General features: G+C 52.0%; 5 protein-coding genes; 4 read left to right on the top strand and 1 right to left on the bottom strand.

The window, feature by feature from the left end:
• The window catches only part of CHC_T00002318001 (hypothetical protein), a 2,675-nt gene extending 1,939 nt beyond the window's left edge, over nucleotides 1–736 (bottom strand). The window contains exons 1-2 of the mRNA XM_005713342.1: nucleotides 358–736; nucleotides 1–7 (exon numbers count right to left, since the gene is read on the bottom strand). The exon at nucleotides 1–7 is cut by the window's left edge and continues 1,584 nt beyond it. Of these exons, the coding sequence (XP_005713399.1) occupies nucleotides 1–7; nucleotides 358–736 (386 nt within the window). The remainder of the gene's footprint in view (nucleotides 8–357) is intronic.
• Nucleotides 737–5,349: 4,613 nt separating this feature from the next.
• CHC_T00002317001 (hypothetical protein) lies at nucleotides 5,350–5,568 on the top strand. The gene has a single exon (XM_005713341.1). The coding sequence runs from the start codon at nucleotides 5,350–5,352 to the stop codon at nucleotides 5,566–5,568; it is 219 nt and encodes a 72-aa protein (XP_005713398.1).
• A 483-nt stretch (nucleotides 5,569–6,051) lies between these two features.
• Nucleotides 6,052–7,204, top strand: CHC_T00002316001 (hypothetical protein). XM_005713340.1 is given in 2 exon segments: nucleotides 6,052–6,630; nucleotides 6,631–7,204. 1 exon segment carries the CDS (start codon nucleotides 6,052–6,054, stop codon nucleotides 6,628–6,630), a length of 579 nt encoding a protein of 192 aa, XP_005713397.1. The 3' UTR covers nucleotides 6,631–7,204.
• A 1,517-nt stretch (nucleotides 7,205–8,721) lies between these two features.
• Nucleotides 8,722–11,786, top strand: CHC_T00002315001 (hypothetical protein). XM_005713339.1 is given in 2 exon segments: nucleotides 8,722–11,478; nucleotides 11,479–11,786. The coding sequence occupies 1 exon segment, from the start codon at nucleotides 8,722–8,724 to the stop codon at nucleotides 11,476–11,478; it is 2,757 nt and encodes a 918-aa protein (XP_005713396.1). The 3' UTR covers nucleotides 11,479–11,786.
• Nucleotides 11,787–17,519: 5,733 nt separating this feature from the next.
• Nucleotides 17,520–17,921, top strand: CHC_T00002314001 (hypothetical protein). The gene has a single exon (XM_005713338.1). It carries the CDS (start codon nucleotides 17,520–17,522, stop codon nucleotides 17,919–17,921), a length of 402 nt encoding a protein of 133 aa, XP_005713395.1.

Raw genomic sequence — 17,921 nt, 5'->3', positions numbered from 1 at the left:
ACTCCGGCTGGGGGGTTTTGTGGGGATTTGGAGGCCGAGGTAACGGAGGGGGGGGGGGATTTGGGTTAATGCTGTGTGGAGATTTGTGGATGCGAGAGATGTGGGTGATGTGGGTGCGCACCTCGGGGTCAAGGCTGGGCGCGAAGACTGTCTGCGGCGGAAAGAGGGCGGAAAGAGGGTTTGTTGCGGGCCGTATTACGGGTGGCACTACTGTACCCTTCAACAGGCGCAAGAGGGTTTGTTGCGGGCCGTATTACGGGTGGCACTACCCTTGGGTAGTGGTTGTCGGCGGTGGTGATTGATAGGGTGCTGGGTGGGTGGCCATTCCGGGGGTGGGTGCAGAAAGATTTGAAAAACGGGGTACTGTAGGGACGCGTGTCCCGATGGCGGGCCAAGTGATGTTGTGCACTACAAGGGCCGGTGCACAGTTCGGATGCGCAGTAATGGCAAGGGACGTTGGCGGGGCGGCAGATGTCGCAGACGCAGCCTTTTCCAATACTGCAGTGCTCTGTGACAGTTGCGACCCGATCACTTCCAGCACTCCCTGCTTCTGCTGGGCTTCTGCTCCTGCCAGCCGTAGCTCTACGTGTACCTGTGTCCTCGTGGCTGAGAAAGGCAGCCTGGCTTCTTGCGGCGTCGTGCGGCTACCCTCAACATCTGTCCGTATTCGTGCACCACTATTCACACGTGACACACGTGTCGCACTTGCGCCGGCGGACGATTGCAAGCCCGCCATATAGAAAAATAATAAACTCTCTTGCTCTTTCTTGCAAACTCGCCGACCCGCCCTGCCCCCCCCCCGCTTGGCATATCTATACCCTTCGAAGGGTACCGCCGCCCCGCCGAAACAAGAGAGATATCAGAACTGATGTCAGTTACAAGTGAAAAGGCTACTTCCGCCTTTCCCTCTTCCGCCTTTCCCTCTTCCGCCTATCCCTTTTCCGCCTCTGCTCGTTCCGCCTCGTTCCCTTTTCCGCCTCCATTTCCAGACGCCCACTCCTCCCACTCCGGCCAGACCTCCCTCGCGAGAGTTCAAGCTCTCGTACCCTGGCCGCGGCCTCGCGACTTCCAGTGACAGAACCTTAATGCGGTGGCTTATCTGGAAGCAGTATATCCCCCACGATACCCTTGTATCGCTTTCGCTTACACCTTCCGCTCCCACCTCCAGTCATGTTCGTAGTCAAGTAATCCTTAGGGCTTGTCGAGGATTAATCCTTTCATCCAAGGATCCGTTTATGTTCTATTTAGAAACATCGCAATTGTCATTCTATTTTGGCCGTTTGCACCCTGCTGTCCACTTGAAAATCTTTTCTACTTGAACACCGAGCATGTCCTCCCATGCACTGCTTCATCCATAGCCTCTAGCTACAACTGTAACTGAAACACATGTTCCGCCTTTCACGCTTGTCTACGACCTACTTTGCTCTTTCTTCATGCGCCCCTCCATTACTGTAGAATCGTCTTCAGCCGTTCTTCCGCTTCCCCGGCAACCACGGAAAGTGTTTTGTGCAAAAATGCCTTTCCGAGTCAACTACAGATCCCCTTCAAGCTTGTCCCGATACTTAAAACGCGCCCCTGCAAATATTTCTACCAATGTCATCGTGGGAATGCACGTGTGTACAAAAGTCTCCAGATTACCGAATTGAGCTGCCCTACCCCTTTCTACCGATGTGCGTTTCCACCCAAACCGACCCTGTGCTACACCACCTTGTCTTACCGTATTCGTGTCGCCATACAATGCTTTCAGTCCTCTCTGTACGGCCTTGTTAACAGACAAGGAGTGCGGTACACTTGAACCAGCCCCGAGTCTTGCAATGGCGCATAACTCCCGACCCCGCACGCATTTGCATCATCTACCCCCTCGCTGCCCGCCCCGACTTGGCCCGTGCTTGCACTGCCGCTTCAACCTGGCAATAACAATGCCTTGCCGCCGTGCGCTTCGCCCGTGCTTGTGGAGGGGCATACAACGGAATTCCACGGTTCTTGTGCCTTGCAAAATCCCATCACACGCTTCGACTCAACTCAACTCTATCTACACTATGTATTATATGGCGACATCCCATTCGCGTTGCCCTTTGAGGGGACCGTCCCCAGAGATGTCGGAACACATCCTCGTCAGATTGGACTCCCTCAAACCGGACACTTATCGAAAGCCCCGAAGCTCCGCACCCTGCATCGTTCTTCCTCCGTAACGCACGCTACCTCTCCATACACATCTTATGCGCCATACACGCGTAACAACTCCATTAGAGCACCCAGTAACCGCGCTGTCTCCCCGCTGAGTATTTCCCTGCACTGTACATTACTTGCCACCTCTCGATGTCGATGTCGCCCCTCTTGTCCAAATCTGTTCCCCCCCCCCCTTCGCTCCCACCACACCGTGTCCAATTTCATCTACCTTTCGCAATTGAACTGAATTTTGACTGCGCTGGCCTTTTATCGTTACCAGTTATCGCTACCGAAATTTTTCCGCTCACTCCCCTGGCATACTGTAGATTCCATCATCAGCGCAGGAGAGGCTGAGGCTGCAGCATCAACTGTCTCGCTCCTCTTTGGGGTTTGGGCGCCCCCTTCTATTGGGAGAACCGTGCTCGAGCGAGCGGCGGTTGCTGCCCTTCAGCCAGGAGCGAATAAACCCGTTCCACAAGAGTGAGTGCACGTACACAAGAAGGAAGCTCCCGTCATCCTCTGCCCTTCTAACGAATTTACGGAACAGCCTCGCTGGCGTCGAATACTGGACATTGTTCCGGTAATAGTATCGCAGATTCCGGTCCTCATCGCCATGACAGGCCCCCGCCAATGGCTTGAACATGAACTGGAAACTGTACTGTAGGCATCCGCATACCATCAGGATCCTATTAGGTATTCAACGCATCTCCTGAGCTTTCGGTCTTGACGTGGAGCTTGCATTTGAGACCATCGACGCATCCGAAACTGGTGTACTTCTTCATGCCCCACTCGCAAGCGTTAAATAACCGTGCACTCCTGCCCCACCATGCTCCTCGCCCTCCCTCTCTCACCCTCCTGCCCCCAACCGCACCCGCGTTCCTTCCCTAACTCGTGACCACCTCCGAAAGCCGATACCAGGCCACACTACGGTATGTACAGGAACTTAGATGAAATTCCGCTCAGCGTCATCAGCAACACCTCCACGCCCTCCACATCCGCCGCGTCATCAGCAGAGCCAGATATTGTGGCTGAGCTGGTCGGTATGGTGGAGAGATTGAATACTGCACGGTCGCGAGAAGTAAACTTATACGAGGCTGCTTCTGCTACATCACGGCGAAGCCCGCACGCTGGCCAGCCCCCCGCTTCACAACCGCATGATTCTCAAGCGGTGGAGGTTTCAGCAGAAAAGGTGATAGTTGGTCACTTCTGTCACTTTACGATACGGAGATTGGGTGAGATCATGGAAGGAAGTCCGCAGAAGCAACAGGTGATAACGCTCTTGAAGGAGCACATCACGAATATGTGGGTTCATTGGGTGGATGGGCACATCTCGAGGCACAAGATGCTGGTGTCTATCGCTTGCTGTGTGCGTGATAGTGGCCCACTGCCGCCAGGGTTCGATGTGATTAAAGAGTTTAAGGAGTGGTACGAGGTGGAGTCCCAGCGGCACAATGTGCTGATAGAGGACGCGAAGGCAGAACCGCTGGAGCAACACTTCCAGAATGCGGACTTGTAACGCGGCCCGACATGTGGACATTGGTCGAGATGTATACAGTAGTATCAAAAAGGATTTACCTTCTATACTATACTACTGTGTCAATAAGTTTACTCTTGCAGAGTCAGTGCAATGGTTGGGTGGCCAGTTTCACGTTCGAACGAGACGCAAAGATGACTTGAATATTTCTGACCTCGCTTGCGTTTTTTTGTGTGACCATTCTCGCCACGCATTCTCGCCGCGCATTCTCGCCGCGCATTCTCGCCGCGCATTTTTGCTAAACTCCAGTACGTGTTTCTTTTGGGGACGGCAAGGTTTACAAACGATGACTCCGATGTATGCCAACGTAGGACAGATGAATGCGGATCAATCGTTGATCTCAACAATTCTCAAGAATTGTACAACACTGTACAGTAGAAGCATTTGCATGCGTACAGTGTAATGTAGAGCGGCATTCGTTGTTTTGATTTCAAAGTCCTTTTGAGCGAATGCTACAGTACCTCAGTTTCAGTGCCGTACTGTACGAAGGTAGCGGCCAGTCTGTGGTGATTCCTTCTCTGATGATTCCTTCTCTGATGATTCCTTCATATGACTCCCAGTCATTCCTCCCTCTCGTCGTTGGCCAGCGGCAGCCAGTCCAAGCACACGACCGAGAGCGCCGCATAATCTGACGGTACGGCAGTCCTCAACTTTACCTCCAAGTCGCCTCTTGCTTCTCGATGCCATCCCTACACTACATGCCCACCGCCCCTATCTTATATTACTGATATCCGCCGTCCCTGCCCGCTATCTCTCTCCTTCACCACAGAGCAGACGCCAGCCACCACCGCCCGACAATGCGACCGTTTACAAAAACCCTACTTTTCGACCCTTGGTCCCCCTCCGACCGACCGTAGTCCCCCCTGTATAACGATCCAGTAGTGCACGTTGCTCGGGGGGCGGGTCGATCACCTGGCCGGATCCACAGCCCAACCTACTCCTTGTCCTCCTTGCCCCCAACGTCTTCGTTGCGCCCAACGTCCCCGTCGCGCCCAACGTCCTCGTTCCGCCGGTCTTTCGCCCGCCACTGTCTGGCAGCACCGCGATTTAAGGCCTAGGCTCTCGGCACCGGTCGGTAAATGTGCCACGTGTTGCCTAGAATTATTCATCGCCTGGCAACAGTGCTCTGTCTTTAACATGTTCCGTTTTTCGAGATAGCAATCGCTCAAAAGGACATTGAATAAAGAAAGAAATCAAGGGCAACAGTGCAGTGCTGGCCCAGCACTGCTCCGTCTGTTGTATGCGTCTCTGTACACGCTAGCGTGTATAGGGGCGAAACTCCCCGGAGAATAGCGAGTGGCTGTAATTACTATCAGCCAACCGAGCGTACCTCACCTCGCAGCCTCGCTGCTCCGTGGTACTTATGGCGCCATCGTGAGCCTCTTGCCAGCCCCCCTCTCCTGGCCATGTCTATTTCTCTTGCCCGCCCAGCCCCGGCTGCGCCGCCCTCTTGGTAGTTTCCTTTCTCATCATGTCTTTTTCTCTTTATGTTTTCTTTATGTTTTCTTTATGTTTTCCAGTTCAGTTTAATGGTTTGCGTAGCCTTTGTGTGTCCCCTCTTAGCCGATGTCTCGTGACCGACTAGAACCAATAAACTACGAATGTCTTCACTGTACAACAGACGGAGTCGACCATCATCCGTCCCGATGTACAGGGGGGGTCGCGATATAGTGCTACCCTGTGTCAGTGGGCCGAAAACGGCACTATATCGAACCAGGCACTGCAAGATACTGAGATTCACGCCTTTTTTGCAGCAACTTGCTTGCATCACTGCTCAGAAAGACCGCTCGCAGGACGCCGCCATCACTCATACTTTACATCTTCACTACACAGACTCCCGTCTATTCAAGCATTTCTGCTATTAGTAGCTGCCGAGCCGTCGTATTGACTTCCTCCTTTTTTAACAGCCATAAATGCCAACCTACACTTTTGCAGATGTCCAATTGCATCATCGACCCTGCCTTCTTCCGCCATAGTATCTAGTCGAGTTCGCAACTGCATAATATCTTTCCGCAGCGGCAGCGGCTCTCGGGCAGTACGTCCATCCAACTGCCTCTCTGGAGACCCTCCGTTTTTGGCTCAAAATTCGTGCCACCCGCAGAAGAGTAGCACTAAATCGGAGCTAGCACTAACAAAGATAGCACTACAGTATATCGCGACCCCCCCCCCCCCCCCCCCCCCCCTGTACCGTAAAGTACGTACTACTTCGAAGTACCCATTTCACCACTGCAACACATGGCAACAAACAATCAGTCCTCTCTCGCAACCAACGGCACCTGCTTCAGTTCAAATTCCTGTCTGCCGCCTCATCAGCCCGGCCGGATATTACGGCCGAGCTCAACGCCGTCATGAAGAAAACTGGCACTTCAAACCATGCTGGGGGAGCTTCTCGTACCGTGCCAGCCGCAGGGAGGCAGCAGCAGCCCATTCTGCCTGGCCAGCCCGCACCGGGGCAGGGCCGTCCTCAGGCGGCTAAGATTTCGCAAGAGCAAGTTATCGTTGGTCACTTTTGCCGCTTTGCGATCAAGACCCTGACTGAAGTTATGGAAGGAAGCCCGCTCAAACAGACAGCGGAGGTCAGCTTAAAGGAGCATATTAAGAAAGCGTGGGCTCAGTGGGTGAGAGGGCACATTCCGCGGCAGAAGCTGCTCGAGTCTGTAGCTCGCTTTGTGCGAGATAGCTGCCCCCAAGCGTTTGGCATTGACCTGATTCGAGAGTTTAAGGAGTGGTACGAGAGCGAGTTTGAGCGGCAGAGGGCTCAGTCAGGCCCCGGGGAACAGAAAAGTGCCGCAGCAACAGTTTCAGCATGTGGGCCAACAGCAGAGAAGGCAGGTGGTGCAGAACAAACAGATTCCGTTGAACATCCACCAAATGAAGCAGCAGCAGGCGCGGTCCGCGGCCCTGCAGGACCTGATTCGAGTGTTTAAGGAGTGGTACGAGAGCGAGTTTGAGCCACGTAGATTTCACTTTGGCCGGGTGTCGCCCCAAAATCTACACTTTGACCCAAAAGAAAAATATGACTCTGACACAAAAAAAAATTTCTGGTATAACAATACCTCTCGACCAATTCCCACATATTATGTGGGAATTGGTCGAGAGGTATTGTTTGATGTGTGGCTTGCAGTAGTGTCAGGAAAGGAGTTACCTTCTATCCTCTGTCAATCACTTTGCTCTTGCAGAATCGGTGCAATGTGTGAGACACGTGGTTGGGACCATGCTCATGCCGGTGGGGATGCTCTTAAACAAGATCAGCTTGTTCTGTACCAACTTCCAAGCCCACAGTACTCGCGTACGACCAGGCGTGCAACTTGAAACCCCCCAGCTTCCAACCTACCGTAGGCCTGATTTTTGATGTCCAACCGCGGCACATACAGCGTCGTGGTTTAGACCTCTCGACGCCCACATGTGTGACAGGCCGAGAACGCGTCAACCTCACGACTAGCTGTGGCATGGGACTCACCGACAATTAAGCATTTAAAATTTTTAAATCGTTGCCCCCCATTCCCCGCCAAGTCGCGACTGTTCCCGCCCAACTACAGCGTGAATCTACCGCATGCGTTAGGATATGCCTCTATGATACCCTGTGATAAAGTGTCTTCAGGTATGGAGGGCAACAACCCCTTGGCGAAAGATACCACCGCAACGGGCGCTTGGACTGTGCAAATCACTCATCGATTCTATTTCCTAAAAACCTCAACCCCTGCCACCGCATCCGCTCGGGCAAGCAAGCGGTTGCTGCCTCGATCAGCGAAATTGTCACTATACTACACTCACATCATCGAGTGCGATTTCGGCCGAAAACTGGTCCGCTTCATCGCTGTAAAGGGGCGAGCCTTGTGACAGCGGAAAAAAAATGTCCTTCCTGGCAATTATCAGGGGGTACTATTTCAGACCATAGACGAGAGCCCGCAATAGTGGGAGACGGCAGGGCGCGTCAGCTGAGCGAGGGTTGAGCATGACGGTGCGAGGACTGGAAGGTTGGAACGGGAGCTGTATTATGTGGTGGAGGCATACTGGTTGCGACTATGCAAAGCTTGCGGGGTGATGGCTCGGGTATGTTTTTTCTGAAAGAGGTTGAAGCTCATCTCAAACGGCTGAGAGATAACGGTGACGCGGATGTAGAGAAGTTGCAGCCAAAACTCGAGCATTTACGGCAGAGTTCGGAGAAGCGGCTTTTGCCTGCCTGAATGGTTTGCAACTAACTAGCATCCAAATCCCTACCCCATCCGGGCGGTCTCTTACTTCAACCTTCTGGCAGCATGAGGTGGTACTTCCGTGGAAAGGACATCAAAGAAATCCCTGAGTTATACCACCATTATCTCCGCACCTGCGTCAAATGTTGAGTCTGATGTTGACTTAAACTGCATGAGACAAGGACACATAAACCCAGAGAACTGTAGGGCTGGCACAAATTCTATTTTTTAGTACAATTCTGGCGTCCTCACACAATCCCCTTTTCAGTCTGCAATTCGCGTCTGCAGTGCGGCAGTGCCGACTCCGAAAGTCGACGTCAACACTGCCAGCACCCGAACCCCGGTGCATGTCTCTCTTGTCCCTCTGTCGCCCTCTCCAGAGCCCATCTCCCGCCTTAACACCACCGCTCGCATGCAGAATCCTCCGCGCAGCTCTCCCTCGTAAGAGCATCCAAAGTCGTCCTCACCCCTCCCCACGCCATGGCGAACAACAAGAACCTTGAAGAGCTAATCGCCGCCATCGGCGACGAACCTCCCCTCAGCTCCACCCCCTTCAACCCGCCGACCACGGTCCCCATAGCGGCCCCCCCACGTACTGCTACTACCAACTCCCGACCCCGCGTCGCCAATCCGGCCAGCCAGCATCTCAACGGAAGCGTTCGCGGCAACTTGGACGAGCTTGTACAATACCTCGGAAGCACCCCTGGCCGCGCCGTCACCCACCCCCTGGCAACACCCCAACCTCAGAACACTCAAGTATCCCCGTTTGGCGTTCCCACGGTCCCCATCATGCCGTTGCAGGCACGTGCGCAGGCCCATGCACGTATGCCCAATATCAACGCCAGAGCCGCCGACAGCAAGGTTTCTGCCGAATATAGGAGACAGCAGCTGCAAGCAAAGGCCATCCCGAAGAGAGAGCCTACCGCATCCGTCGGGGGGCACGTGCGCGCTGTCACAAGTAGCGCTGCGGCGAGTTCGCAGTCTGCCGCGTCATCAGCCCGGCCGGATATTACGGCCGAGCTCAACGCCGTCATGAAGAAAACTGGCACTTCAACCCATGCTAGGGGAGCTTCTCGTGCCGTGCCAGTCGCAGGGATACCGCAGCAGCGCATGCCACCAGGCCAGCCCGCACCGGGGCAGGGCCGTCCTCAGGCGGCTAAGATTTCGCAAGAGCAAGTTATCGTTGGTCACTTTTGCCGCTTTGCAATCAAGACTCTGACTAAAGTTATGGAAGGAAGCCCGCTCAAACAGACAGCGGAGGTCAGCTTAAAGGAGCATATTAAGAAAGCGTGGGCTCAGTGGGTGAGAGGACACATTCCGCGGCAGAAGCTGCTCGAGTCTGTAGCTCGCTTTGTGCGAGATAGCTGCCCCCAAGCGTTTGGCATTGACCTGATTCGAGAGTTTAAGGAGTGGTACGAGAGCGAGTTTGAGCGGCAAAAAGCTCAGTCAGGCCGCGGGGAAAGAAAGGTGCCGCAGCAACAGTTTCAGCATGTGGGCCAACAGCAGAGAAGGCAGGTGGTGCAGAACAAACAGATTCCGTTGCACATCCATCAAATGAAGCAGCAGCAGGCGCGATCCGCGGCCTTGCAGCCACCAGGCGCCAATGCGAAGATGCAGTATTCGATGCCGGGGACAGTTCCAGGGAGAGCTGCAGTAGGGTCGAAGGCTTCTGGAAAGGAGGCACAACTGATAAACCCGCATATTGTGAAAAAGGAAGCCCAACTGCCTGGGAAGACTGGTGGAAAGAGTATATCCAGAAAAACGGTACCTTCGAGAAAGACATCCTCTCCAAACACACCAAAGGTTGGTGCAAGCAGAGCAGCACCTGGGAAAGCTCCTGGGGTCAGATCCATCGGAGGAAAGAGTATCTTACGACCACCATCTACTCTGCCCGCAGCACATGTTGCCTTGAAAGGCCCTACTGCGACCAATGTACCGAAAGTGTCTGTGATGGGAGGTGTAGCAGGAAAAGCGGTTACAGGGAGCAAAGGATTGCTGGCGAACAAACTTCCCGCAGGTTTAGTCCACAAGGTAGCTCCGGGTACCAAACCAAAGGGCCCTCGAAAGGCACCGGTGAAAAATGCCGCTAAGACTTCTCCACTGAAAGGAGCTGCGAAATCTCAAGCATCAAAGAGTCTGAGCAAAACCATTTCAAAGGGATCCGTTGTGAGGCAGAAGCCCTCATTACCTGTGATATCTGGAAGTGCAGGAGCAGGGTCCGCAGCAGTCGCTCCAGGCTCTATAAAGCGACCATTCGATGCCGGTAGCGGATCACCGACGGGCAGTTCCATGAAAAAACCGAAGCCAACTCCCAAGGCGTCGAAGGGACCTACCAATAGGCGAAAAGCGGGCCCTTTTCCTTCCTCCACCGACCCGAATAGACCTACCAAGCCGCAGCCGGCAAGGATCGATACAGCAAAGGGGCGAACAGGCCCCGGCACCAACATGGGAAGTGGAGGTGGAAGTGCGCTGGCTACTGGCAAAGGTGGCTCCTCCAACTCGGCTCCTGGGGGCACTGGTCCTGGAACTCAAGTTCGGAAGGCCAAGCGCGTCGACGACGAGTTGAATCTTGTGAACGATGTCGTAGACCTCGACGATGAGGTCGACAAACTCGGCGAGGATGCAGGTGTGGTAAATACCGAAGTCATCGAAATTATCGATTATGACCCCGGTATGCTCTTGTCAGGCCCAGCTCTAAGGACAAAGATGCAAGTGACTGCGAAGCGCTACGCTCTGAGCGAAAACATTTCAAAGGATGCCATGGAAATTGTTTCACTGGCCGTACAAGAACGGCTGCGGAACCTTTTGGAGTCTTTAAAGGGCATTGCAAGGGTACGGATCGAGGCTAACAAAGAGTCTTGGAACACGGAATATTTCGGCCAAAACGTTCACGAAAAGCTCGAGTTAATGCGTGAGGATGAAGAACGATCTTTGACTGTTGCTGCGGAGTTACGCGTGAAGAGAAAGAAAGAGCAGGAGGAACGCGAGGCAAAGAAGCTCGCTGGGGAGGCTGAAATGGAAGAGAAGAAGATTAAAGATGCTAGTGCGGCAGCCGAGCTCGAGCGAAAGGAGAAGATCGCTCTAGAGAAGAAGCGCAAAGAGAATAGTAGTCAACGAGATGCCTTGTCCGGATTAGTAGCGGGTATTGACAAGAGGCGCAAGAAGCCAGCAACCGGAAAAGGCTTGGCGGGATTGGCGCCACTACTCCCGCCTATCACGAAGTCTGGAGGCTCCCGCACGAGTGGTTCGAGCTTGCCCCCAATTCCTAAGCTCGTCAGCTCAGCCGGTGGGGATAGTATGTCCAACAAGAGTGTGGGCACGAATGGAAAGAAGATCGATCAATTAGAAAAGCTGAAGGCTCTCTGTCCCCTAGTTAGTTTGGGTGGACCGCGAACATCTAGCATGCCAGGAACAGAACCCAGTGCGAAAAAGGACGTCCCCAAGCCGCAACCAAAGCTCCCGCTAACATTAAGAGATTGTATATTCTTGATGGAATCGGAGCAAAACACCAGGAAGAGCTCTCATATTTACAAATGGTACGCCCGTTTGAATAGAGTTCGCCAAGCTGTGAAGGGAAAATAGTTGCTGTCCCTCCTATACACCAGGGTTGTGCTTCCTCCGAACATGTCATAGAATGTATAGGATCGGATACAAGTAGTCCGCAGCCTTTTCTATTCCGTTATCGCTCAAAACTTGTAAGTGTAGAGTCAGTTCTTATGTGCTTGCCTTCACTTTTCGGAGGTGATGGCTTCTCAAGACGTGTGTATCAACATGCCGTAACGTCAAAATGGCCAAAGATTTAGTGTTGACCGGACGCTCGTTACATAGCGCAACACGCAATAACTTGACGGCAAGATCCCCGCCGTCGAAGGTACAGTTTTTTCATGACGGGAGGAATCCTATGTTAGGATGCCGATAACAGAAAACCCCGGGCAGGCGTTTTCTTCTCCTTCAAAAACACGAGGGCATCATATGCGACGCTCAGGGTGACCAAACCGCGCCTTGCCCAAAATCGCAAAAAGCAGACAGTTGTCCTCCGGTAATTGGATCTACTATCTTTTAATCAAGCCGCGCTTTGGGGGAGGTGGTGATTAAGGGCCATTCCATTCATCGTGATTGGCAATCATGCAATCACGCAATCACGCAATCACGACATTAATTTAACGTCGTTCTGCAAGTTGGAGCACAAGATTAATTTTAAGTCGATTGTTTATTTCTTTAATGAGCATGACCATTTTTTTGGGAAACGTAATATAAACAACCAACCACAAGGGAGCAGGCACCATTTATTGACGTGATTGCGTGATTGCGTGATTGCCAATCACGATGAATGGAATGGGAGTATCCGAAAATCGCATTTTGCTTCGGTACCTATTTGCTCCAGACAAGACAATTTGATACTGCATGCCTGCGAAAATTCCGAGTAGCAAAGTGTGTTTATAGCAAATGCTCGTCAGCAGTATACGTACGAGCATGAGTCCCACAGTGCCTCCTTTTCTTCGCTATGCGCTCAAAATGTCCGTCTTCACGACAGCCCTTCTAGCATTACTCCTCAATAACCGTCGCAACCAGCAGATAGCATTTCGTCATCGCCTGTCTTTGGAGGGCCGGAGACGCCGCGACAGGCGCATGCGACGCAGAGCCCTTCAATCCCCTAGCCTTTCCACTTTCGCAGTTGTGCTCGGTTCGGGTTGCGATCAGTCACTTATAACCCTCACAGGTTTTGACAACCGTGCGTTTCAATTCTTACTAAGACTATTTGCGCCATTTTACTATGGATTCACGCCCTACTCGTCGGATGGAAACATTCGTCTTCTGCACTCTACAGTCAGTCTAGGGCGTCCCCGGAGCATGTCTGCTGCTCATTGTTTAGGATTGATCCTGACTTGGCACCGAACAAGAGGTGCTGAGTTCGTTCTTTGTCTGATGTTTGGAATCACAGGCTCGGTGTGTTGTGTTTTTCTCCGTTTCGATCGTCGAATTCTTCTAAAAGTACTTAAAGAAAACGCTATGGCCAGGATCACAATGCCGACGGCCACAGACGTTGAACGCTTCCAGACGGCGTTTAGGACAAAGTACTCTATGTTGAAGGACGTTTATTGTGTGGTAGATGGCCTCAAATTGTACTTGAAACAGTCGGGTGACTACATTATACAGAACATGTTTTATAATGGATGGAAGCATGATCACTACGTCTCAAATGTTTTCGTCTTCTCTCCAAATGGTGCAGTTATTGCTTGTGCAATAAATGCCCCCGGGTCAATGCACGACTCCACAGTAGCTGAATGGGGAAAAATATACAACAAGCTCAAAGAAGCTTTCGATGAGCACGGAGGGCAATGTGTAGTCGAATCAGCATTCTCAAGGACCCACTATCCATTTTTAATTAAGTCCGCACAAGACTGCGTTGTCGGAAGCGATGGGACCATCGAATCCATCATGACACTCAGACAGGCAACGTCCGCCCGTCAAGCATCAGAATGGGGTATGAGGTCATTTCAAGGGACCTTTCCAAGGCTCAAAGACCGATTTATTTACGAAGAAAGAGGTGAGCGAAACGTTGTACTCATGTGCATGATGCTCCTATACAACTTGCGGTCTCAGCTAGTCGGCATCAATCAAATACTACATTCATATATGCCTCACTTGAGCGTGGAGGCAAACCGCATCTTGCAAACTAGATCCATATTCACACTAGCTGTCCTTAGTTTTTGTGTTCTAGGTGATTAAATCACTAGCACCCTTACCGAGAAAAGCTAGCATAACCATATTAGTCATCCGCTCGCTACGCTCCTTTTCTTCCGCTCTGCGTTCGCGCTCGTCGGCGCGTTCTTGCTCACGGATTCTGCGCTCCTCTTCCCTACGCTCACGCTCCTCACTCGGATCGATAAGGCGCTGCTTGTACTCAGCATCGCGATTTATCTGATCTTGAACCATGCATGCCTTAACAGTTCTCATGAGACTGTCTTCATCAGTCGCCGATTTTTTGACCGCCCCACGCTTTCTGACAAGCGGTCTTGGACACACCAACTCCACTCCGCTGTCGCGACGAGATATGTCATTGCTGGCAGCGTCGTCTTCAAGAGGATATGGTGACGGGTCTGGTGTTGGCGCTCCCGAGGGAGCACTTAGCGAGCCTGAATGCAATGCTGAAAACGGAAGAGTGTGGCCCAACTCGTTAGTGTACTGATCATCTGATTCCTCCCCGTCCCCTAGATCAGCTCTCTCCGTCATCTCCTTTCCTATCTCCTTGGCTTTCAAAACATCCCGGGGAATACTGGGGTCCCCAGTGGGAGGTACTGTACGACAAAGAGCAGAAATCTTCCTGCGCAAAGAGTCAGGATTTCTCCCCTGCTGAGGATAGCGGAGTTCATGCAGTCGTGCTATTTTCTCCCTTTCGTCCTTGCAGAGTGGCAGGTGCTCCAGCAGCAGCTCCAACAGGCTGTCCGTCTCTCCCTGTGAAAACCCACTTTCCCGTTTCCCTCCCCGTTTTGCCTTCTTTATTCCATTTTCATTGCGCCTTCGTTTAGTCACTAGGCGTCTTGGGGGCAGCCTTTGTAGCTCCCTAACATTTCTGAGAGAATTGGGCGGTGCCAGCGATGATGTGTCGCTTGCTCGTGGCTCCGCGGTAGGCAGGGAAGCTGAAGCTTCCGTAACAGGGCTCGAATCGAAAACGGACGGTACTTCACCAACCCTTCGGTAGGGCGCAGGGGAAGGAGTATAAGAGGAGGAAGGGCGGAAGGCATTACCGTCTTCAGTGCTTTCCAGGAACACCTCAGAGGGATGGAGCATGGATGGGCTGCGGTGCAGTTCGGTTGATGGGGCAGGACGCGGCTCGAGCATCTGGGTATGATCATCAGCAAGGCCACGTTGCGGTGTGCGATCGTGCGAGGTGGTGGGGTTTCTGTCGTCAATTTCCAATAAACCGGAAGGACGCTGTGATGGATTCATGTCACGCAATAAGCGCAAAAAGCGTTGGGCAGAGAGGCGAGTCACAGATAAGCACGAAATGAATGGGGACAGAGCGGGGTAGGACTGGGCGAAGAGGCTAGCGGCATACAAGCGAGCAGGAGAGAAGCCAGTGGCAGAGAGGCGCGTAACGGAGAAGGACGGAGCGAAGGAGGGCGTATCGGAGCTCAGCGGAGCAGAGGAGGGCGTAGCGGAGTACAGCGGAGCGAAGAAGGGCGGAGCGGAGTATAGCGGAGCAGAGCAGCGAAGGATGAGGAGTCAGGAAGCCACGCAAGAAGCGCAGTGAGCAAGTTTCGAGCAGGATCAAGCTGACGCGATGGGTCGTCTGCGTCTGGTGCGTGTAACGGCTAGAGACGTTTTGGCGCCAGAAAAGCGATTAGGTACGGGTGTCGCCTGGCTCTGAGGGGCTCCCCCCCTCAGACAAGAGCCGGGTTTGATACGACACAAACGGCTGCAGCGGGGTGTCTTTATCACAAAAAGGGGGCTCGCAAATTGTGATTTGTTGCTTTCGGAGGCTCCCAATGGCCCTCAGAGATGAACCCTACCGAGCCTGTAACACGATACTTCTATCGTATTCAGGGTCACCCCAATTAGGCTACAAGTCTGTCGTAGAAATACATTTGGCGCAAAGAAGCAAGCTACTGCACGCGTCTGTTCCACAATTGGCGCAAAAGCCATTTGGAAGAGCTTTGGTAGAGCTGTAAGCACATGAAATTCAGATGTTTTCTGTACCGTTACTATAGAACGAAGCTCGCCCAAACGGCGCTTTGGACAAAAATCTCGACCAAATAATTTTGGTTTGGAAAAGAATCCTGCCCAAATTCTAAACTTTAGGACAAATGCTGGCGCGGTGGGGTTCAAAATCTCTTCCATCGGTCCAAACTTTAGTAGTTGGAATTTTAGGACTGAAATTTTGTTGGCGGTGGGGTCACCCTCATGAACTATGTTAAAACCCGTTTCGCTAAACTTTACCGACGGACAAAATGGATTCTGAAGCCGTACGCGTTTCATTAACACACCGGATGAGAAGATCAGCGGCTCGGTTCGTATAGACTCTTCTGGCCTTCAAAGTACTTCATAATTCAATTCTTTAGCTAAACGAGTGAGGTCTATAAGATTTCTAATCAGTCCGCACAAATCGATGATAATACCGTATCTGTGAATCATCTTATCTCGAGCAGTTCTCAATGTATGAGGCTATATCAGTATCATGCAATATAGTTTTCCAATACAACATTCATTCTCGATTTGGATCATCTCCCCCTACTCCTTCCGTTCAACAGACTGTTGCAGTACCGGTAAGCTAAGATACGGGAGAAACGTCAGTCTGCCGAAACAAGCTTTTGTTGTCTGATAGACATGTAAGCAGACGCTGCCAACATGATGACCATGGGATGCCTTCAGCGATGTTCAACCAAAGCAGGGATTACTGCTCAAAACTGTGGCTGAAACCGCACACAAGAGCCATACTAATCAGCCCAATCATTGGTGTGGGCGCCTACAAACCACAGAGTCGTGAGGAAAGACCCGACGTACTCGTCTACATAGTAGAGCTGGAGTAAGGTTCGGTGAGGTCAAATGCAGTCCTTCCACTTGTCAAATGTACGTCCCTCGCTCTACTTTCCACCTTGAACCTCGCCTTCAATCCCTCTCTGTGTGAAGCATGCGCCAAGTCAATTTCATCAAGCAAGGAGATGTAGCCAGAGTCTTAATTTGTAGTTTTGTATCCTTGAAAGATGCAAAACTACTGAGTAGCTCACAATGACGCAGCTTTATGACATTGCATCACAGCTGTTGACATTAGCCGCATTGATCCAGTATGGTATCGAAGCAAAAATACTAGAGGCCCCGAATAAAGCCTCATCATTTCCACATGCCTCTCTTCTCTCTTGGAAGACCTCCAGAATCTTTTGTCGTGCCCATCTCGCTCCGCATCCTCACTCTCTCTTTCACTCCCCGCATTCCGGCCAAGAGACCTTCACCACCTTTTTTGGCGCTCTCGCCGCCATGAGCCACTTTTCTTTCCTCTCTACCATCTCGGCTCCAGCTACCATGCCGTTTCACCGTTTCTCATGTGCGCTTCCCGGCACAACCCAATGTTCGAATGTCCAGCCTTTTTTCACCCCTGCCACCACTCTCTCTGTCTCTCTTTCTCTCTCTCTGCATGAAAAGTTTTCGGCTTCTACAATCGGATTCACAACGTCCCTGCAGAAGAGAGCCCATGTCGACATTTCTACAGGACGGGTCTTATCTAATGCTTTTAAAGGTGCTCCTTATCCGATCAATATCGATCGAAGGTAGATCCTCTGACTTTTGAAAGTCATGAAATCATACGACGATCCTTTCAGCTTTGGTACAGTATGATGAAGCTAAATATGTCCGTACTCTACAGCAATGCAACATGTCACGTCGACACTGTAATTTCGCTGGCCACATTACTTCTGCAAAATATCGCGTGAAGCGATTAGCAAAGAGCTGGCGGCAATCACAGTAATGAGTGGCAGCTGGTGCTCTTTATCAAAGCGCATGTCCGCGAAGCGGCACATACAGCCAATCAAACGCCTCATCAACTGGGATGACATCCAATCTCTGCAACTTGCGGTCGCATTGGGCTCTGCTCTTGGTATCGAACAATAGAAGTCTGCTGCGCATTTATGAGACGAAGGCCCTGCCGTCAAACTACCTCGTCTGAAAGTATGGCATCCAATATCGCAATGGAAGCTTCAAGCAGAACCACTTTCGTCTCTTCATTTTCGCCGTCACACGTTCAACTTACCAGAAAGCCTACGTTCACGTCGCCTCCTCATCGTCCACAGCCGTCATGTCGCCAAACTACTGCACTGATGCGAAGCTGGCGTGCTGTTATGACACCTGAAACTAAAGAGAGAACAAAAACGCCCGAAGACATTGGAAATCCTATCCCCCTCCCTGAGGAACAACAAAGCACTCGCATGTTTTCCAATATTGAACCTGGCAAGGATGGGTCCTTTTTGCGTGTACCTCCTTCTGAACTAGGATGCGCTGCTTTGATAGCGGTATGTCAGACGCTCTCTTGA

Source organism: Chondrus crispus, genomic scaffold (genome assembly GCF_000350225.1).
Source record: "Chondrus crispus Stackhouse genomic scaffold, scaffold_134, whole genome shotgun sequence".
In the NCBI taxonomy this organism is placed as follows: Eukaryota; Rhodophyta; class Florideophyceae; order Gigartinales; family Gigartinaceae; genus Chondrus; species Chondrus crispus.
This window is presented reverse-complemented; position numbering and strand designations above follow the sequence as displayed.

Coding starts and splice junctions, on each gene's coding strand:
- CHC_T00002315001 (XM_005713339.1), top strand. CDS start 8,722: ATGCCCAATATCAACGCCAGAGCCGCCGACAGCAAGGTTTCTGCCGAA.
- CHC_T00002316001 (XM_005713340.1), top strand. CDS start 6,052: ATGAAGAAAACTGGCACTTCAAACCATGCTGGGGGAGCTTCTCGTACC.
- CHC_T00002317001 (XM_005713341.1), top strand. CDS start 5,350: ATGTACAGGGGGGGTCGCGATATAGTGCTACCCTGTGTCAGTGGGCCG.
- CHC_T00002314001 (XM_005713338.1), top strand. CDS start 17,520: ATGAGACGAAGGCCCTGCCGTCAAACTACCTCGTCTGAAAGTATGGCA.